This window comes from Drosophila elegans, unplaced genomic scaffold (assembly GCF_018152505.1).
Source record: "Drosophila elegans isolate 14027-0461.03 unplaced genomic scaffold, ASM1815250v1 contig_208, whole genome shotgun sequence".
NCBI classification, from domain to species: domain Eukaryota; kingdom Metazoa; phylum Arthropoda; class Insecta; order Diptera; family Drosophilidae; genus Drosophila; species Drosophila elegans.
The window spans coordinates 2,983,928-3,000,554 of record NW_024545578.1 but is presented as its reverse complement, the minus strand read 5'-3'; the positions used below and the strand labels follow the sequence as shown (position 1 = coordinate 3,000,554).

The 16,627-nt window shown below is 39.5% G+C and overlaps 1 protein-coding gene across 13 annotated transcripts in view; it reads left to right on the top strand.

Moving 5' to 3' along the window:
* LOC108145646 (supervillin) overlaps window positions 1-16,627 on the top strand; it is a 123,999-nt gene that overhangs the window by 65,876 nt on the left and 41,496 nt on the right. For 6 of the 13 annotated variants that reach the window (XM_017271184.2, XM_017271182.2, XM_017271183.2 and 3 more), the window contains 6 exons: window positions 386-834; window positions 1,232-1,331; window positions 1,739-3,338; window positions 9,112-9,716; window positions 11,447-11,560; window positions 15,686-16,175. In XM_017271184.2, the coding sequence (XP_017126673.1) occupies window positions 386-834; window positions 1,232-1,331; window positions 1,739-3,338; window positions 9,112-9,716; window positions 11,447-11,560; window positions 15,686-16,175 (3,358 nt within the window). Of the gene's footprint in view, window positions 1-385; window positions 835-1,231; window positions 1,332-1,738; window positions 3,339-9,111; window positions 9,717-11,446; window positions 11,561-13,295; window positions 13,565-13,641; window positions 15,440-15,685; window positions 16,180-16,627 lie in introns of those variants that run through there. The other 7 variants (XM_041708083.1, XM_041708082.1, XM_041708086.1 and 4 more) reach the window with 5 other exon arrangements.

The window sequence follows — 16,627 nt, the reverse complement described above, 5'->3', positions numbered from 1 at the left end:
ATCACATAAACTATAGTTTAAAATACAAGGTCACTAAAACCAACAAAAATATCAAAATTTTTCTTATTAAAAAGAGATTTATTTTGTATGTAGTTAAAGCACACTAAAGTACTTTCTTCTAAACCACCAACATTCGAAATTAAACTTTAAGAAAAAATGGTTATATTAATGGAATGTATTAATATTTTTTTATTATCAAAATGTTAAAAAAAAGAACTAACACTTATGTATACTCTACCAAGTCTACATTATTTTTGAATACATTTTTTTGATTTGTAAAGATATTAGAATAGTTTGATTGTATTTTTTTCTCTGTGTCATCACGCCCGCATTTCATCATCCTCAATATCGTGTATGTTTTTCCCATTTCCAACCGCACCCGCAGATAAAAAGAAGGAAGAGGAGCAGCGCCAGCGATACAGTTCACCCGTATCGCCGAGATCATCCAGCAACGGAGGAGCACTGACCCATCGTCGGCTCAGCAGCTCGGAACTATCGCCCAAGTCGCCAGGTGCCAGTGGTTGCACCTCGGAGCCAGCTGCTTCAGCCAATCCGAGCAGAATCCCTGCGAGATCTGCCTCCCAACCGGTGGACACACCGCCCACCCAAAGACGCCAACCTCTGGTGGCCGTGGGCTCCGGCATCTCCATGAAGCAGAATCTCAGCGAATTGCACTTCACGGGCGGAGCAATGAGTCCGCCCAAGGCCACCGCCGAATGCACGCTCCGGATGCGACCACGTACGTCCACAATGAGCACGGAAAATGCGGAGAATGGACGACGTGACCACTTGGCCAACCTGCAACTGAGTCCCGTGCAAAAGCACAAAAGAACGGTGAGGATAACATGAAGAGTAATTAAACTAAACCACAACAGAAGGTGGAACTAGAGTTATTTTATTGCTTTTTCATTTAAACTAATTTTGTAAACGAGCTTTTCACATTTACCTAGCATATAAATTAGAAACAGATATTGAAAAAAACATTAAAAACATAAACATAAAACTTAATACAGTTTTATTAAAGTCATACATTTTAAAAATATTTAAAAACCTTAAAGTACGTACTCATACATACATATGCCTCGAAAAAAATGGAAGAGTATTAAGTTTATGTCAAAACAATTATTCAATTAATATTATTTTATTTGATGGCTTTGTCCTTTTTTTGTGGTTTTCCATTTTTAATTTATTTACTACTCTAAAATATTAATTTAAATTTCTTATTCTTTAGCCTGAGGTATCACCACGTCGTTTGGGAGATCGCGACAAGTCGGCCAAACGGAAATCGAATTTGAATCGTTCGTTGACCGAGGAAGCTACCAAGGATGGCGGTAAGTTGGCCACACAACTGGATGCAGTGCAGCATAAAACAGCAGATCTGATCGGCATGGCACCAAATTGGGACTGCCTTCAAGCTTGAACAGCTATGCAATGAGGTTGCAGCAGAAGATATAACCACAACGATGGGAGACGATCTCACTTCTGAATCATTCGATCTTCAAGCGTCATGTGGCTGCCAACGTCTCAGAATCACAAAACTATTGAATACTATTTTCAACACATTCATTTAAATCATTTTGTGCTGCTTGAAGAAAGCTTTTCCATAGAAAAAACTTGTGTAAAATATGTTAAAATCCAAGCTGTGCCAAGTCCCTCTATAAAGTTATGCACGTGTTGTCTGCTTTTTGAGTTTATAACTATTGTTGTTTGGTTATTAATTGATCGTATTTTCTTGCAGATGAAGTGGCCTCTTTAACTCGTAGACGACGACGTCGCGAATTGGGCATGGCACGTCCTTTGGTTCCTGGCGATGATGAAGCTCTAAGGGATTTGCTGCAAACACCGCCAAGGAGTTCCTGCAGCGAGTCCACCTCCGTTTCGGACAACTATCGCCAGTTTATGCCGTCTGCCGGACGACATCCAGAGGTGCCAGTGCGCACCATGACTGCAGTTTTGCCAGCTCCACGACCTCTGCATGCCCCCGTGGCCCGGAGTGTCACCCAGAAGTTCAACGAAAGGACCAAAACCGATCTGGCCGAGATCAAGAAGATTGCCGAGCAATCCGAGGTGCAGCAGCAGCAGCAGCAGCTTCCTTTAACGGATGAGGGACAGAAAATGTCAGCCATAATGCGCAGGAAGAGCACGGATGAGGGTGGCTTGCCCAACCAGAATTCACCACCTGCACCCAATCAAATTGTATCTATACTGAAGAAAAAAGAACACGGCTTGGGTGATTGCAACTCCAGTGCCTCGAGCAATCCGTCGCCAGTGACCTTCTCCTCCAGTGTGATAGATCATCCGCTGGCAGGAGCTGGTCGCTGCAAAAGACAGGGTATCCTTAAGAAAAGATCCAGCCTGGATGAGTCACGCTACTACTCACGGTCCCATTCACCCGACGAACGTAGCATACTGATCAAGTCGGCACGAAGGAATTCCCTAGAGGAAGCGGGCACTGGCTTGAGTCCAGCGCAGGCCCATGGCATACTCAAGCAGAGCAGTTATGATAGCAGCAAGAGCGATGGTTGTCCATCGGCCACCGAAAGTCAGCCACATAGTATACTGAAGAAAAAGGATTCGCTATCCACGCCATCGGATGGCGGATGCCACAAGCATGTCTCGATTTCGCAAGCTGTGACCTTGGCTGCCGCCGAACTGGCCGCCCATGATGGCATTACCTACGAAGATGGTGAGGAGCATGAGATACGACCCATTCTGAAGCAGGAGAGCACCTCCAGCGAGGAGGCAGTGCGTCCGCCCAAGCCCATACTCAAGAAGAAGTCCTTTGGCGAGGCAGATGAACACGAAATACGTCCCATATTGAAGAGTTCCCGCAAAAGCAGTCGCGAGGAGTTCGATTTGAGTGGTTTGGAGCACGAGATGAATGATAACCTATCCTCAATCCTGAAGACAGACTCGCCTTCCAAGCGGCGTTCCTTAGGTTCCGCTTCGCAGGAGGGGAATGTAAATGTGGATGACTCCCAGTCACCAAGTTTGCTTAAGAGACGCACTCGCTCGCTGGAACGTCAGGATGTGCAGCCTGGCATGAATTTGGCAGCCGCACTGGATGCAATTGCCAACTCGCAGGCGGCTGCGCCCAGCACACCGGTGGATTTTGTAACCACACCGTCGAGCATTTCTGTGGCGGAGCGCATCAAGCGCATGGAGATGCTGGCCACGCCCACTTCCCGTGCACCGGGTGGGGCCAACAGCAGCTGGGAGTCACCCTTGGAGCAGGGAAGTCCTACCACGCCAAGGGTCCTCAAGCCCAGTGTCCTGCGCAGGGATTTGCAGAGGGAGCGGTACAAGACACAGCCCGTGACCAACGAGGAGATGAGCTTGTAAGTCTATTACTTTATCCAGAACACTCTAATTTATTGTACTAAGGGGTTTCCAGCAGTATTACAAAATTAACAAGTACTAATATTCGAATATCCGGCAGAATTTTACATTTGCAGTATATCTTTTAAAATGAAATTTGGTGAATTTAATTGATTTACTTAACATTTAACAGTATTGAAAAATTTACAAGTATAAATATTTTATTATCTGGCAGAATTGAGATGAGTTTTTAAGTGAAAAATATTACCAAGTTCTCTCCCTTTAATAATATGTACTTAGGGGAATCTCAACAGTCCTTAAATATGTAAAATAATACATAATTAATTATCTTACAGAACTGTATTATTGTTTCGTGAAATATTCAATTTTCAATTTATTACAATTTTCTAATATTTTCGGGGTATCGTATCAGTAATTTTATGTGTTTGTTATATTTTGCAACTTACTAAGGTTCATAATATTTAGGTTTTTTTTTTTTGTATAAAGAAATTGAGAGATTATTTTGTCAAAGGATTATAAGAATCAATACCGTTGAACAGGGAAATAATTGAAAATAATAACAGGTTCCTCATAAAACATCCTTTTTATTGGAATTTCCATTCAACTTGCTCCATCGTAAATTGCGCATACGTCGTGTGGCCTGTCAAGCTGTCAACTGATTCTGCAGCGGACGCCAGTTTACGCTTCGATGGTCCCAAGAATTCCAGCCCCCTCAAATCCGAATCCGAATCCCAACCCGAATCCGTATCTCTGTGTTTGCGTGGAGCAATAATTGTCTATATACTCGCATTCAGTGCTATTTTTGGTCCGCCGAGCACACATTTCAGGCTGGCACTTGGCCGAGCCTATAAATATTTATACCATCATGGTGCTGCGCCACTGTCAACTGGAAAATGTTACAGTTGTTAGTCCACAATTCTGTGCATTCATAGCCGACATTATAATCCAGTCATGATCGGCTTAATTAACTTCAATGTGGACATACTTCGCTAACCACGTTGCCATAAATTAGTCAATTCTGATGAAATTTTCAGCACATTTAGCTAGGGGCATTTTTTGGCAAAATTTTAATTGCTTATCTATGGCTCCGTAACCAAATGTCAACAAATAATGTTTTCGAAAAAACACCCAATGAAATCCTCTGTTTGGTGACCTCAATTCGATTCGCTGTCATACAATTCACTTTTCTTTGCCGCCTTTTATTTTTTATTGGCCCGACTTGCTGTTTTTGTTGTTGTTAGTGTCACTTAAGCAGCTTATTGCTTGCCTAATTACCTGCGCAGCTATTATTGAGGCCAACAAGAACACGAGAGTTCGCGAAATACAAACAAAGGTTAGTAATGGTCGGTCGATTATGGAAGGTCGATTGGTTTTACCCACTTGAAGAGGGGAAATCCATAGAAATATGTTGCAAACAAGTCGAAAGTATGGTGATTTTTATATTTAATGACAAATCAAAAACATTTTAAGTAAAATATTTAGGTCTGTTTTTCTTTCATAACAAAAAATCTCGTAAATTTCTTAATCTTTAGTCGTGGCTTTTATATTGATTGACAAATCAAAAAGTATATATATTTTTTAGAGTTGGGAAGAAAGCCTTTTCTTAAAATAAAAACTGTATACTCTATTACTACTGTTAAATAGTCCGACTCCAAAAGTTATTCAAATCAAGACAAAATAAATTTTAAGGTCACAACTCTTAAAAGCCTTTGAGAAAGCAAAAAAAAGCTATATCTTAATACCCTAATCTGTAGAACAGCAACCAAATCGACTAACATCAAGTACTATCATACCATCATTCCCAAACAATTAGCAGTTCTTAGCTGGTTGGTAACAAATTCTCACCTGGGATGGGTAATTTCTGCGAATTGCGGATTGGCAAATGTCTAGTGCTCGTAAACCTAGTTTCTTCGCTGAAAGCATTTTAGAATTTCGACTAGAAGATAGAGCACCAGCACCTCTTCCACTCCCAACGTCACAAAGTTGTTGCCAGTTCTTGTTTAACTGTGTTTTTATGTCAGCATTTTATGTATTTGTTGCCGGTGAGTGTTTTGCTGTTATTATTATTGTTGGTTTTGTGTTTTTTTTTTTTTTTGGGAGGTGCTTTTGTTCCACTCTGGCACTCCCTTGCCGACCAAAAAAAAAAAAAAAGAATCAACCAACAATAACAATATAAGCCAGGTTTGTTCTATATAGTATATACTACTGTACCTTTTGTTTTTCACACTCTCGCTGGCTGTCACATTTGCATTCAGCGAACGGTATTGTCAATATCTTTTGCACTTTTGCCGACGCTTTGTGCCGTGAAATTTATGCTGCCCATACGTTCCGTACTTGTAGTTATATTCGCATTCAGTTGCATTCAGTGGGTTCCAGCAGACGAACGTGTCGTCAGATACAGATACAGTTGTATCTTATACCGATTTCGCCGTGTCACAAGGAGGATTTTCATGTTGTTGCTGCAGCGGCGTCAGAGCAAAAAAATGTTTGAGGCGTATATCAGAAAACGGTAACAAAGAGTCCACAAAAATCGAACTCAAAATTTGTCAAAGCAAAATAAAGAACAATAATCGCTGGCATTGAGATAGTACAAAAGTGCACGCTGACATGTGTTGGCCGATTAAATCGATACACCTCATATATGTCCAATTCAGAGTTATGCTGTATCTTTCCTAATCTCCCGATAAGATAACCAAAAAAAAAACAGTAAAAAAATATTTTCAGGCTAAAAAAAAATAATCAGTTTAATAGCCCAATCGTAAATATGTCAATCTCAAAAAACTTTGCCTAGAAATCTTTGCAGACTTCCTCGCAGTTCAGTTAAATAATTGTTTTATGCTGCCATTGAGAAATATCTGGCTATGCTACAGTTCCTATAAATAAATCATCCGAGTCACACCTTTGTCGGTCCATTCACAAATTCTAAAAATATACTAAAAAATTGAAATGAGGGACCAAAAATACATTAATTTTCATAAAATTTCAAAACTTGAAAAAATTATGTGGATATATTATGACACTCATAACTATTGCAAAAATTAAAGCAATTTTTTCTATTTAGTTTTTATGTTTAAAAATAGGGTTAATATATTTCAACACGCAAAAATATAAAACATGGCAAGAAATTAGAATTTTTTTTAGTTTTTTTTAAATTAGTTATTTTGTATTTGTATGTTATAATTTAAACACAACTTTTTAAGAACAATGAATTTTATCAGTATTAGTTTAATAACTTATTTTGATTTGTAGGATTTGCTCTAGAATTGTTCTACAATTTATAAGTTGTAAATAGCTATTCCCACCTGCTCTTAGATCTCCAAAAATTTCTCTTTCCCCAAATATAAGAGTCAAAGAAAAACCCACCGCAAAAGAAAAGCCAACAAAGACATTTCCCAGCCAGACGGCGGAAAAGAAGGAAAATACCATACCAAAATAAATATAAAGCGCGGGGCAATAAAAACAACAACAACAAAAAAGGCAAGAAAACAAAGCTGAAAATAATTTAAATTTGCCGACAGCGACGTCGACGGCGGCAGAGCACCACCGAGCCACCCAACTCTCGCCACCGCACCACCCATTTTTTCTCTGCCGACGCTACTCTGCTCGGCGTTTTGTTTGTACAATTTTTGCGCTCAGTCGCTCGCGATCGCTTTTTCAATTTTCACGTATCCGTCAGTGGCAGCAGCGCTCAAAATATAATTTATATATATTTCACAAACAAAAATATAGTTTTCTTAACCACCCAACAAATGAGTGAATAAATAGTGAAATAGTGTGTGTCAAAGAAATCGAAACTAACTGATAAATTTATCAACTAAATCGCTGCGCGGTTCGGTCGTTCGGTCTTTTTCTTATCAGGTGCACAGAACCAGATAGTATACCATATATTCCCTATATGTGTGTGTGCATAGTGGAAGAAAAACCACGTTCCCTTTGGAAATTCTTAACCAGTTGCCGGCTGACGGGCTCACAAACCGCGTGTGAACTGGAAAAGGTAGTAAATAAAATACAATTTTGGGAAAAGCCCTGAAAAGAAACACAGAACAGTGAAATGTGCTAGTTTTTTCGGTCAGATTTTAGAATACATATTTCGTAATGTGCTAAAAATAAATTCCATGAAAATGTGCAACTTGTGCAGCCAAATGAAAATTCCAATTTTCAAGTGCCCAATCAACGTGCCATAAATTGTGCCAAATTTGCGAAAAAATGTTTAAATTATATATCAATGTCTGCATAAATTTTGTGTTTTTTGGCTGTGAAATATTCTGGTTTGTGTACTAACTAAAAGTTGGCAAAATCGAGAGCTGTTTTTTATATATATACAGGGCTCGATTAGATCATTCAAAGTCTACAAGTCATATATTTTTTATAATTCTCGGCAACTGTTGCCTCTTCCGAAATATTTGAAATTTGACTGAGGGAATTCTCACGGGTTGTTTTTTCCCCTTCTCACCCCTCATCTAAAATCCAATTGGCTTAGTTGTTGCACCTAAATTGTTGTATATTTTTAGTTTTTTGTGTTATTTTCCGCTTCCTCCTGTTAAAACATTCGATGTGCGCCAGGCAGGCATGGAAAATGGGCCTGATAAACAAAACAAATATTGGAAAAAGTCAAGAGCCTAACAAGTTGTAGGTGAAAAGACTAAATATAGAAATGCATTTTCAAGAGGCTTTTTAGTGGATGATAAACTTGCAAGTTTATGTGGAGTCTGTGGGGCGAAATATATGCCTAAGCTATTATACATTTGCTTTTTCTTATCATCAATTCAATTACCTTTCACTGGGCTTGCGTTTTATTGCCAAAAACAGTTTGGCTAATTCTTATGGCCATCGACAAGCTGGTTAAACTTTTACTGTCCACTCCCCTGGAGGCTCCAAACGAATCAACAAAACAACATCCAACATCAGCCGCCAGCGCAAAAGTTTCACCACCAAAACATAATTAAGTTGGCCAAAATTGCCTATAATTATGTCCGAGTATTGTTGTCAGACGGAGAGAATGATAGAGATGAAGGTTCACAAAGAAATTCACAGTGTATTTAAGCCCACTGTCATGTAAATTTCTGCAGGGGAGAAAATCAAGAGTTTCACAGTCCAATGACATAGCATTTTGATATAAACACCCAACTATAACGAATTTTAATAATATTTGTATTTTAATAATTTTTGTTATTCTAATAAAACATATTAAAAGTTTACCAGTTTATTATACTTCCAAAACAAACAACTCCATATTAAATTTGTAATATTTATGTTTTGAGAGAAATTTGGTTAGCTTGAGTACTGCTGTTTTAAAAGATCATAAATCGTATTTTTATTCCTATTTAAATAAAATAAGTAGATATTAATAATTCTGTAAGTTTTCTGTAACACAATAATTGAATCCGCATTACATTTTTTTTATTTATATTGAAAAGTGAAAAAAAGATTATATTAAAAACTACAATTTTGATGAATTATTTATTTGAAAAATAGAAAACTAGGAAATCACAAATTTTTTTAAATACTCTTAATCTTTATTTTATTTATATATATATTATTAATATTAATAGATATTAATATCTGTGTCAGTTTTTGTAAGACACAATAATCAAATCCGCATTTAGAGATATTTGTTAAAATTTTGCCTGGCATATTTAATACTACCATAATTATTTTTATTGAAATGCCACATAAATCTGATACTTTGATATTAAAAACCACAAGTTTGATTAGCCATTGTGAATATGTTTATTGTAGCATATTAATCAAATATTTTCCCGCTTTTTTCAGCTTCAAAGCCAACTCCGCGCCTTTCGACATCTCGGCCACGTCGGCGTTCAAGCCCACCAAACCGCTGGACATCCGTTTGAGCCACGCACCGCAACCACCGTTGATTTCCCCAATCACAGGACAACCACTCAGCCACGTGCCGGCACCACTGCTGCTGTCCTCGTCGACGAATTCGGGAGCGGGAGCAGGAACCTCCTTCCGGCTGGCCCGCAGCTCCACCCAACCGCTCCAGTCGCCACGCGTTGTCCACTTGGCCGGTCAGGCTACTACTGGTGGCCCACTATCACCGCAATCCTCGCTGCTGGCACGCCAGAATTCAGTGAACGACAGCGTCAATCTCAGCGAGCAACTGACCTTATCCATTGGCACGGACAGTGAGCACATCTTCGAGATGTCCGCCCTGGAGGAGGATTCGGCCATTCAGTCGCTGAGCGATGAGACAGCCGCGTCCGCATCGGGAACCTCGACCTCGACAGCCACCACTGCATCCACCACGGCATCCAACGCCACACCACCGAGTGGCTTAACACGGAGCAATAGCGTTCGAGCCAGGGCCAATATGTTCCAGCAATTGCAGGAACAGTCGCGCAATCAACGAGCAACGGGTTAGTAGCCAAATAGGTCTTGCAGGTCGGCGGGATCCCTCCCATTTACCATTACCATAATCATCATTTGCTGGCTGTGGCCGAAATTAGCATGAAGCAATAAAGCAGACGAGCTGACGAGCAGACGAGCAGCGACCGCTAAGTTCAAGCGGTGGCACTGCGAACTCGCTTTTGGTTTTGGCTTTGGTTTTGTTTGTGGCCCATGTCGCAAACCGACCGTAACAAGAAGGCCAAGACCACAGTGGCCGAATTGGCCAGAATTGGGAGTAGACTAGAGTTGGAGTTGGGCTACGGCCACAATAATTTTTGAGATAGCAAGCATGATGCATTAAGAGGAAAATCCATAGATAAATGTGGCCAGAAGATATGGTTTATAAGAAAATGTGTTGACCGATCTTTACATCACGTTTTAAAAATTATTTTTATCCGTATTTCATTGATTATATTAACCTAAATAATCTAACTAGTTTCAAACCGAGAAAGACCAAGTCCACAGTGGCCAGAATTGGGAGGAGATTATAGTTAGAGTTGGGCTAGGGACACTATATAAATTGCTATAAAAGACAATCGTGGTACAAATCCAATTTTTAACCAATTTGTCTACAATAATAAGAAATGGATATGCCTGTTAACTTAAACTTGTTTCGATAACGAGTGATTTAGGGGTAATAATAGATTGCAATAAAGTATAGAACATTATATGGGCCACAATTGATAACTGCAAAGCAAACACTTAAATGTTTGTTTAGTATTTCTGTATGATTCCCCACAAAGCCCTTACCTTTTGCAAACTTTGTAATTGAAGTCGATTTTCCAGATTTAATAATCAAGGGTTCTTTAAGGAGCAGTTATAGATAGTTTTATGGACACTCACCTTGATTATAACACTTAAAACATTCTAGATTATGTAAAATATTACGCGTTTTAGTAAATAAAGACAATAAAGCAAGTCCAGACTTAGACATCTGTTTAGATAGGGTTTATTTTTGGAGTAGTTTTAGATAGTTATATTGACGTAATTAAAAACTAAGTATAGATACCCAATAGATAACTCCAAAGCAAACACTTAACTGTTTGTTTATTAACTTGTTTTTGAGGATCCCCCACAGAACCCCTAACTTTTGCAAACTTAATTAGCTAATTCCCCTGCTGGGCAGTGGGTGACGCCTTTTTTCAGAGTTTTTGCCAGATTTTGCCATTAGCTTTGGTGTGTGCTGCAAGCCTCTCTCATGGCTGTTGGCCAAGTTAATAAGCTGTAAAATGTATGTCACTTGCCTCACACTCAACTCACCCGCACTCTCCAAAAAAAGTGGCCATCGTCTCCGGCAATCAGAAACTAATTGAGGATTGCGTGTTGGGTAACATTTGGTTTATATATTATATATGTACAGGGGGGCAATATGGCTCAGGTCACTCGAGATTAGACTTTCGTTATCGAAACGGTCTGTGAAAATCATGTAATACTAATAACCAAACCCCCTTTGAGAAGTATGACAAACGAGTATCATTTCTTTTTTTAGTACACTTGGAAACACAAATCTGTTTTTATTCCCCAGGCTGCTGGAAATCAATTTAGTTGAAAGTCCATTTAAAATCGTGTGTATTTGGTTCATTAATTAGACTAGACTTCTAAGATATGCAAACGATGAAGTATTCTGGCAACCAAATGCTGCTGAAGCCCATTTTTCAGAGACACAAGGGAATAAACCTATTTAAAATTACCATTTCAGGAGCCTTCCGTCAATCTCCACCAGCATCGGTAGAGGTTTCATCATCTGCAGTCGACAATTCCATGCAAAGTGATGAGCTGTCCACGCCAAATGCAACAATGGATGCGGAATTTGGTAAGTTTTCGAAACATTTATTGATTTACAAGAGAGGATAATGATAACCTAGATAAGCTGAGAATAAGAAAATAAATTCTAGCTTTTCTAGTTTTCAATATCTTTTCTCATTTTTGCCATACTTAATTTAATTTGCACGATGCTCATTTTGGAATGATAAAACATATATATATATATAGTTCATAAAAAAAATATTTATTGTTGTTGTTGCTTACTGTGTCTGTTTTTGTTATTTTTATTGACTCGCCTGAGACTAATTTATAATTAACTGGAACAAATTCGCATAAAAATTAGTGCCAAATTTGCGATGCAAAAAGAAAATGGTTGCGCAATAAAAGAAATTGAAAAACTGCAAAAACAAAATCATACAGTAATTTGATTTTCCATGCATGTGCGTTCATTGGTTTTCCATTTATGAATTTTTTTTGTTCATTATTTACGCCAGTTTGAGTCTTCTAACAAACGAATTAACTCCTTGTTATTGTTGTTGCCGTTGCTGTTTTGACTTGTGTTTTATTGATGTTGTTGTTGGCGCATGAGAAAACTAATAACAATTTATTCTCCACACAACCGTATGTTTATGTAATTTAAGACGCGCGTGATTTATTTTTCCATATTTATTTTTCATTTGCCATATTTCCATCGAGGTCTTTAGCGCAGTTAATTAAGCGTTCCAAATTTAATGGCTTTTATTTACAACATTTTTTACGCCTACTCCCATTGGCGTTTCTTCCTTGAAAGTGATCCATAATAACTCCTGACACACTTGGAAAATTGGTGAAAGCTAATTGTTTTTTGTTGTATTATTTTGGTTTTTTATGGCCAAAAAAAGCTGAGAGGGTACATTGTTTGGGCATGTTCTTTGTGGTTTCGCCTGAAAAATGGGTTGTAAAATTTATAACCGATAAGGGGGTGTGACGTTGACCTTGATGGACGCCAGTTAAATATATACCATTAGCATATTGAAATGTCAAACAAATATATTCAAACAAAGGAAACAATTTAAAAAATATGCATCTTATCTGTGGAATATATTGTTATAAGATGATAATGAAATTTAAAAATAAAAAAAAAAGTTAATTTAGTCTCTTTTATGAGTAAATTTATGTAAACTTATTTTTTTCATAAAGCATTAAACTATAAATTAAATCGTAAAGTTCGATTCAATTAAATTTAATTATTTATTTTTATTACAAGATTACCATAATCAATTAGTTTTATAATTATATTTGCTTAAATGCGAAACTAAACTCCCATAAAGAGCTCTAGTTTATTTCTACAATTTCAAATCACGCTTTCTAAATATTCCATAATTTTTTAATATATTTTTATTGTTTTACTTTTTCTTTGAATAATTGCGAGATTTATTTCTTAATATTTTTAATGGTAGTCATAAAGATCTCCAGTTTATTTCAACAATTTTAAACAACGCTTACAAAATTTTCCATAACATCATGCGGCTTGTTTATCAGTTCAACCCACACACAAAAACTCACGCAAACGCTTACAAAGAAAGTTCATATCAATTGAAAGCGTTTTGTGGCAGAACCAATATCGAAAGTTACAAATGAAAATGAAAATCGAGATGAAAGATGTCTGTATGTGTATATATACATATATATGAGGGTAACAAAAAGCAAGCGCAAAAAAAGTGGCAAATTATAGAAATTGCTTTATAAACGCCAGACGACGACGACAAACTTTCTATGATTCAGTTACGCGGGGGGTTAAACACAAATCATCTTTTGTGACGGTCGGTCGGTTGGTCAGTTTATTTAGTGCTTGATAAAGGCAGCTAAAAGATGATAGTATAGTGCGGGAAATGTATAGCATTATCGCTGAGCAGAGTGTGGGCAGCGGATATAACCGAATGCGCAGTTCGGCTTTGACTCTTGTCAGTCTTCACAACTCAAAGAAACCACAACAAGCAGCAACTACACAGCAGCAGCAGCAATAAATATTCCAAGAAACTTAAATGTTATAGAGGCTGAGCAAATGCAATGCGTAAGTGCTGCAAAAAAAGAGACAAGGCTTAAACATGTTAGCAAAAACTAATGTTTGAAATCTAAATCACCATATAGAACCCTCTTCCTTGTCACTGGCTGAGCGTCTGGCCTTCTTCAGCAATCTCTGCGAGAGTGGAGGAGGAGGAGGAGGTAGCAGTGGCCGCTTCCGCAGTCGCACCAGCAGCTACTCCAGGAGTCCACCCATCGATCGCACCACTCCCAGGAGCAGCACCACCGCCAGCAGCAGTGCCAGTGTGACGCCCACGCCCATGGAGTACTCTCCGATTCCCCACGAAAAGGAGCCATCTAGTCTCACGCTGGAGAGCATTATCGAACCCGAGGAGCACGAGGAGGTGGACAACAACCAGGTGGAATTGAGGGAAAAGGAGCAGCCCCGCCTGCACAATGGCTTCCATGGCCTGAGCAGATCTGCAACTGATCCACCTGCCAAAGTTGATGAGGGCAAGACCACGCCCCTACGCATTAGTGTGCGGACCATAGGCAAGCTAATCATGCCCGATACTTTCCGCGGCGATCGCAACAACAATAGCAACAGCAGCAGCAACAATAAGAGTGCCAGCTGGAGCAGTTGTCTGGTCAAGCTACAAAGTGCGGAGCCTGTAAACCTATCCGTGCACTTACGCACCATTGGCAAGATTAAATCTCCTTTCATAGAAAAACAGCAGGAGAAACCGAAAACCGAAAAGCTAACAAATGGCACCAGCGACAGTGGCTCGGATTCGGGCAAGGAAAACTGTGCCTCCAATCAGCAGGAAAATCGAGAGGAGGAGGCTCCCCCGAGGGTGTCCGAAATGCGGAGGAAGATCAATCGACTGGTGCAGCAACAGCAGCCGCAACCACAACCCGTGAACCGTCGCCACACCACTGAAATCACCTCCGTGACCATAGCCCCGCGTTCGCCCAACGTAGATGATCGATTTGCCAAGTATTTTGGGGTGAAAGAATGCTTCAATACGACAACTACCCTGCTGAAAACACAATCGCTGCCGCCCACAAACCAAGTGGAGGCCACCAATGCGCATGTGCGACTGCCGCAGATAACCACAGTGGTTTCCAAACGCAGGGAGTTGCTCAAGAGGACACGACCCCTGTCCATGGATCACTATTCCAGCGGATGCACCAGTCCCACGGCCATGCCAAGTCCCAAGAGAGCACATTCACCTGTCAATCGGCGAAAGGCGAGCATTTCCAGCTTTGAGGATATTGAAATTACACCCGATGAACTACATGCGGCTGGCAAGAACTTTAAGCTGTTGTACGGCGAACTACTGGGCTGAAAAATTGTCTATTTTGGCCAAGCATTCAAAATTTCCCAATTTTTCGTGAATCCCCCAAAGCAGCCGAAACCCCCCTTAAAAATTACGCTCTCTTCGTGTGGGTCCTGCGCTCAGTGTGATAGATGCGCCCGATCCCATTACCATTCCCCCCCCCAAAAACTATTCACTTTGTAGTAATCATAATCAAAACAAAAACAAACGAAACGAAAATTCCACGCAAAAATGTCCAAACGAAAAACGAAGTAATAAAAAATAAAAAGCTAAACTATAAACGTTAGGCATTGTATTTAAACCAAGAGACAGTTTTATTCCCAACGGCTCCCCGTATATTATATGTCTGGCCAGCAAACAAAACCTTCCAGTTAACCCATATATATCCTATATTATTACTATACGAAACTGCTTTTGTGCTTATTTATACATAAACCACTACTTTTTATTTACATTTAAAAACGAATTGTACCTTAAACGGAATTATATTATGATGAGTATGTATTACATTTATTATTATTATTGTAATATTTAATTAATGGAAGTTGTTAAATCGAGAAAATAAATCCAAGAAATGTGCTAAAGAAAGGCAGATTGAGAATAAAAGAGAGGGGATATAGGTTATAAGACTGAGTAAGTATTTGCAAGCTTAAGCATGTTTACGGTTTTGCGCCTTCCTATGCGCTCTCAATATGTGCACTTGAGCAACTAATGAGCATGTTATTTATTATTTTTGCCTGGATTGATTTGCTGCATATTAAACTGAGTTCATGGACATTATTTTGACTCTTGAATTTGAATTAATAGTTTTATACCACCTTATTTTATAGGAAAACCCACCGGTGAACCACTTAAGAGCATTCTTAAGACGGGAAAACCTATGATGGGCATGGGACGCGGCTTAATGCCTGTGGATCTCAATGCCGAGCTAAAGAATCGCCTCAAACGCTCCACTCATGCCACCGTTTCCAATCTCCGTAAATCTGCCACCTCGGCAGATGCCACTCGAGGAACTAGTGATGAGGTGGACAATCCGCAAAGGAATTTAGCCCAAATCCTGAGGAATGTCTCCAAGGAGAACTCCACGCCGCCAAAACACGATGATGCGGTGAATCTGGTGAGGAATCTCTCCACCTTGGGACAACCTCGACCGACGGCGGCAGCCAGTGAAGATGCAGCCGGGAATTTAGCCTCGGCATCGGAGGGCGAAAGTTCGGGGGGTCGTGAAATCGAGGCAATTATCAAAAATAGTGCTGTGGCCCGACGTCGCCGGCAGCAACAGCAATCGCAGCAGCAGCAGCAACAACATCAGCCAGATGGGTGAGTCCTGGTCGTCCAGCATCCGAGTCCTGTGCTCCATGTGTTAGTGCACTAACCTATAGCTACTAACATCAATCCCCGAGATGTTCGATACCCCAGCATCATGGTTTTATACTCGTATATACATAACGTTTAGACAGCGCCTCAAATGTGTGTGTGCTTCGCAAGACTGGTTCCCAAAAAGTAAAACTAAATATTTACAATTAATGCAAAGTTGAGATAAAATTTACATTAGTTAGAAATTGCACTGTTTTGTATCTAAACATTTGTAAATGTCTTCGCATTCATCCACAACTTGAAAAGACTTTTGCTTTTTAAATTAAACCCCTTAAATTTCCGCACGCGAACATAAAACAAAAAGATTCCTAGTCAGAGTGCAACCCGTGGCGAGGAGCTATTACTGTCCACTTGGCCAGCGGCCACAGCAAAAACTTCCTCAGCAGCAACATCAG